Here is a 6,096-nt window from a genome sequence, read left to right as displayed (position 1 = left end):
ATATATTGTACATATATTTATTAGTTTCAGATGTAGCCATTCTTGTATTTGCTGGTTTGTGTTGTTGTGTTTGCACATTTCTGTTGCTTGTGGGGCTCGCACACAAGAATTTCACTCGCATGTGCTGTGCCAGTGTGCCTGCACATGCAATGTGACAATAAAAGTGATTTGATTTGATTGATTTGATTTGATTTGATTTGATTTGATTTGATTAAATTCAAAATGAGCTAATTTTCCATGAAGTACTAAAGTGTGTCATTTTAAACATTCCATGTTCTTATTATAACTCTATTGTGAATATGTATCTATGAGATTTTCAAGTCATTACATTCTGTTATTATTTACATTTTACATATTTGTCACAACCTTTTGGGAACTGTGGTCATAAAATAGGGAATGACACATTATCATACCTCACTGCTTACTCATCTACTTACCCCCCTCAGTGGATGGGTTCAACACCACACTCCAAACTTCAGTCTTCTGCACTCCATCAAGCTGTTTGTATCAGGAAAAAAGGTTTTGATTCAAGAAGATATGTGTTACTTATTAATTATCTTCTAAGCACACAGAAAATGCCAGTTTCATCACGCAGTCACTTACCACTACCCGTAAAAGCTTCTGGATACGGTCTCCTCCCGTCATGTCTCTCCCGAGCACCATCACCTCCAAGGGATGTTTTCCCACCACCAGCGGTACAATGGTGTAGGGCACAGCTATCGAAGAGCCAGCTGGCACCGTCACTTCCTGTGTGTGTCTGTCCTTGAAAGCAATGCTGCATATGCCTTCAGTCTTCATGAGCACCACCCTGACCTGAGCAGAAAGCGATCAGCCGTTACAGAAGAAGAAGCTGGTAATTTACGAGAAAGAGTAAAAGTAAGTCAATAATCTTACATGTAGTTCCTCAGAGCCGTAGTTATGGACCACAGCTTTTATTTCAACCTGTTCGTGTCTCGCCACTGAATACGGCAGCTTCAGCTCCACAAAGAAACGTTTCCACACTCTGAAGTTGTAGGGCTCCGCAACACAGAAACCTGCAGATTCACAAGATGGTGAAAAACGTCTGTGGGGGATTAGGATTCTGAAAATTTCTCTATCATTCGGGTTGATGATAGAAAACAGGATAGTTTGGAAACTTTTAATCGTGGAGCATTGTTTGCCACTGTTTGTTTTCACCTGGAGGTGATGGAGGTAGAGCACATTCACTCTGTTGCCAAGTGTGAAAGTATATTATTTTCTTTTGCTCTGAGAAATTGGTGGTTGACAGAATGTGAAAAACGTTGTCCTTAACTTTTAGTTAAACATAGAAAAGCAAAACTTTTTTTAAAATGGTTAATTTAAGAATTGGGTTAATTTTTGATTGTTGCCAGGACACGATATTTCTTATTAATATAAGACATCCCTACAAATCATGCTTTAATCTTACATGGTAGTGTAAAACTTGCTGTCATTTCCTCCTGATTAAACTACTGTAACTCCTTATACACTTGATTGAGCCAATAAAATACACACTGTCTGGAACAACCTCATAGAGGAAATCTGATCACAGTATCTTCCAAAACACTCTTAAGTTAACATTTGTATACATTTCTCACTGACTCTTGTTTTATGTTGTTTTTTTTAATATAATATTTTATCATCTCTCCTCTCCAGATCCCTCCTGTCTCTCTCACTATGTCTATCTCACTTTGTAAAGTATTATGTCAATGTGTTTTGAAATACGCTATATAAATATTGTGTATTATTATCACTATTACAAAAAAAAGTGTTGTAACAGTATATCCATGTTCATAATCAAACATAATGATAATTTTTAGATAACATCCTTTTTTGGGATTACACAAAATAACCGTTTTTTATCTGGAAGTTTAAAAGTGTTTCCCATTAAAGCCAGACTGCATCAATTTCCAAAAACTGAGTCCCTAACCAGTTAAGCACTTTGATTCCTAGTTCGCTGTCATCTCACCTGTGTGGGGTGATGCACTGACAGCCAGAAGCCCCCATTCTGTGATGCTATCAGGTAAGGGGTCCTCCATTGTCAGCGAGGCCAGCCTGTTGATAAGATCCATGTTATTTTTTTTATCTTACAATAGATCCAAGCTCAAAACTACAAGTAGACAATTGCTATACTATATTATACTATGTAGAAATTTTGCATACTCAACAGAAAATGTGTACAGCATAGACGTCTAAATATATATTTAAAGTAAGATTTTAAAAAAATAAACCTTTTACAGTTAATACACAGAACATTTAATTTTAAGTAAAGTTTTTCTTTTTTGTTTGTTTGTTTTTTGCTGTTAACAAACAACAAATCAGTGTTTAATCACTAACTGGTATCCATCCCATTAGTTTGAGTCTGATCTATCATGAAGTCTTTATTTCAGAAGAATAACATTTGGTAATGATTAACTAATGAATAATGGAGTACACTGAATTTTACTTTCCACTAATGTCATTAGACTTAAATTTATTTATGAACTTACCACCTATGACACCAAACATGCTGTATATAAAAAATAAAGCACTGACTAATAAATTAACATGAATTAGATATTACTAATCACCTGTGTATATTAGTTATCATTGTTAGCTGAAACATAACTAGCCAATAACAATTCATTAACTACCAGTTTACTGTAGTACGAGTTATGATTATGGCATAATAATGTGCAGTTTAAAAAATGACACTTCTCACTCTCTTTTATCTCTATTAAACTGCAGTGAAGGTTTCTGAAGTTTCAGCAAACAATCTATAAAACATTAACTTGGTTCTAGACACTAGCAGATGGTTTTCACAGAGCAAGCACGACACAGATACAGTGCAGGAATTTGTGTTGCTACATTGTGAGTGTACGCACACACACCGATGGTCACGATGGTGAAACACAGAATGATGTTGTGTTCATGTTTTCTGCACTTAGAACTGTTTGTTCTGCTGTTATCACTGACCGAACAGCACGATCCCGCTCGCTTAAAAAAATGTTTTTTTCTTTTATCAGACAGACAGATTGAGAGAAATCAGTGAGCGATGATCCTAATTAGTCCATTAATCTGTGGATGTTGACAGAAGGACAGCATTTAAAGCCAAGTCTTGTAAACTTTTCAACTACTGCGGACATTTAAGTGTTGCAGCAACACGTGTTTAAAAGTCTATTAGTTCAGTTCGATTTGATTTACTGTATCACACCAAAACACAACAGTATTCACCTCAAGGACCTTTATATTGTGAGTCTGTGAAGGTTCTCAGTCATCCAGGTCATCGTAGTGAAAGGAGCTTGCAAAGAAAAGCGTCTGGACTTCTTTAAGTTGCCCAGTTTCCCACCTTGGCTCAGGCGATTAGAGGATCATCAGGGGGTCCTTTTGTCCCTCTGTGGGGGGATTCTCCCACTAGGTTTATATCTGGGACTCTCCACCATTTGACCTTAGAACTGAAGAAGCTTCTCGGATAAGAGGTGAAACGTCTTCAAGCAACTTAAAGAAGTCCAGACGCTTTTCTTTGCAAGCTCCTTTGACTTTATATTGTGAGGTGCAATAAAAGTCTTTAAAGGTCAATGGATATGAAATACTGTGTTCCTGCTAACCCACAGAAAAGCTGGTTTACTGTCTATTTTTATCAGTGACGATGAATCATGATATTTTACAAACCAAGTCACACACAGCTAATAGAGTGTACACCGCAGTCAAATGAACCCACTGAACTTGAGTTCAGTTTTTTCCCACTGGAGCCCACATGATATTAAAGCATCTGTAACTAATATTTTCAGTTTACTTGTTTCCTCCACCATGCTTTCACACTGTGATAAATTTGGTTTAATATGATTTACATGCAAGTGGGAACAATCACAAAGGCTACACTAAGGGTGGATATTTGCATTATTGTGATGCGCTAACTTTGGATTTGCCTAGAGCTGGTACTGATCCGTGTTTGTCTCTGTGCTTGATTTTTAAGATTTCATTCAGGTGGTTTATCACTAAAGAAAAAGCTGTTACCAGTGTCCATGATGAAGGGGTGAGAAGTAAGTGTAGGAGAGAAAGGCAGTATATGACGATGCTTTAAATATCGGACTAGTGGAAAGTTAAAAGTATTAATGAACAGAGATGGGCAGTAACACATTACAAGTAACACGTTGCTCTTTTCAAAGAACGAGTAAAGTAAGGGATTACTATTGCAAAAAAGTAATTAGATTCCTATTACTTTCCGGTAAGCACGCTGCGTTATGGTTACTAAAACGTCATTGTGTTTGTGAGTATGTCTCATGACAATGACATGAGTACGTGCAACAACTGTGGCAGCAACAGACGTGTGTAGATCAACATGCAGCGTTTAAAGCTTGGAGGTACTGACATTACTTTTAGTTTGATTCCGTAAAAAGTGGCAAAAACATTAACGTCTGCTGTACACTATTTTCAAGTAATTTGACCAACATTGTTTATGACTGAAGTACTCAACAGTGGTTTAATTGCATGTCCCATATTGCAGCTGAAACAACCAAGTTACTAACCAATCAGACTTGTCTTCATTAGATGTAACCTCTGGTCTAATCATTTACTCACCCGTCTCTGCTGTCTCTATCTGCCTGATTGGGCAGGTTAACATCCATCCACATCCAAGACTCATAGAACTTGGAACGCAGATATACGTCAGCCTCATCTGTATACTCTTCTTCCTCTTCGCCTTCTTCGATGATCTCTTTTGCAATTGAACTAAGCACATCATATTCGTCCTCTGCTATCCTCGCATAATTCTCAAGGTACACTTCACGCCCAATTGGTCCAGGCTGGCCGGGAAATGAATGCAATACTTCAGTTTCAGGTGGTCCAGGTGGTCCAGGTAGTCCAGGTAGTCCAGGTCGTCCTTGTAGTCCAGGTTGTCCAGGTGAAGGATATCTCCAGTCTGTAATATTTGAATATATTCACACAGTTATGCACATAGTGTTTTAGACAACACCCAGCAGATTGTTAATCAAACAATCAAGATGTGATTAAAGTATAAGCGTTTAGCTTTTACTGGTGTTGACTTCATCCATAGTTATTATTGGAGAAATTAGTGAAATGTTTTTTTGTTTCTTTTTTTTACATAATAAATAAAATGTTTCTGTAGAACATGAGGTGCTCTTAAACTCCAAAAATCTATTGGCGATCTCAGTAGATGGAGCAGGAGATGCCTTCTGCCCTGATCAGAGAGTTTCAGTGCTGTGAGTAAAAGAGGACAAAATGCCGCAACTGGCGCTCCACAGGAAAACAGTAAATGTCAAGCAGACTGTTTTCCTAGCAGAGGTCAATGTCCTTAAACTGATTTGAGAGGACCCAAAGTTTTAGATTTGTGCCAAATCTAGAAATGTCTTTAAATAATAATATGAACTATTTTTGATTAACTATTTTATTGTTATACTGCTAAATTTTAAATTAAATGTAAAAAGCTTTGACATATCAAGCTAAAATCAAAGATATGAATGCCAAATTGATGAGAATGAAGTATAGAAATTACTGAAGTTCTCTTGCGAGAGATGTATTCTCCGATGTGGCATAATAATGTGAGCAGCAGTGGTGGTGGGAACAGGTGTTGTAGTGGGTGATGGTGTCGTAGGAATCTCTGTGTTAAACGGCTGGTCCCTCAATGTGGCGCAGCAATAGCGGAACGCCCGGATGCACTCCCATCCCTCAGTGATGTAGAGGGAGCGTCGTGTGCAAGAGTACGGCATCGGGATCTCCCGAAGGCCATCTTTACAGCAACGATACTGCAGCTTCTCCTTGTAGTGACTCTCTGGAGGCAGAGGGGTGGAAGAGAGGTAAGCAGCAGGGTCAGCACCAGTTGTATGATACTCTGTATTTTGCCATTTCTATGTTAATGAAATGCCAAATTCTAAATGTCTAAAAGTGCGTATAATAAAATTGTTGATAATGTTGCCCCGCTGTCGCGGTCTGGCTAGGGCAGACCGTATATTGCAGGGAAGGACTCAAGCGCAGACCGAAATGGGATGTGAATAACAAAACAAGCCGTTTAATAAGGCAAGAAACAAGGGTACAAAATAATGGGGCATGGGTGAAAACTAAACAATAACCTAAACTGGGTGAACTAATAACAAAACATGA

The 6,096-nt window shown here is 38.0% G+C and overlaps 1 protein-coding gene across 1 annotated transcript in view; it reads right to left on the bottom strand.

Annotated features, from left to right (window-relative positions):
• Nucleotides 1–6,096, bottom strand: part of LOC102213734 (complement C3-like) — a 49,088-nt gene that overhangs the window by 24,487 nt on the left and 18,505 nt on the right. Inside the window, 6 exon segments of the mRNA XM_013915591.1 lie at nt 438–498; nt 604–813; nt 895–1,034; nt 1,967–2,052; nt 4,558–4,897; nt 5,492–5,843. Of these exon segments, the coding sequence (XP_013771045.1) occupies nt 438–498; nt 604–813; nt 895–1,034; nt 1,967–2,052; nt 4,558–4,897; nt 5,492–5,843 (1,189 nt within the window).

This window comes from Pundamilia nyererei, unplaced genomic scaffold, assembly GCF_000239375.1.
Source record: "Pundamilia nyererei isolate P.nyererei 1_Seehausen unplaced genomic scaffold, PunNye1.0 scaffold00328, whole genome shotgun sequence".
NCBI lineage: Eukaryota > Metazoa > Chordata > Actinopteri > Cichliformes > Cichlidae > Pundamilia > Pundamilia nyererei.
The sequence above is the reverse complement of the archived record's forward strand: the minus strand, read 5'-3'. Positions and strand labels throughout refer to the sequence as shown.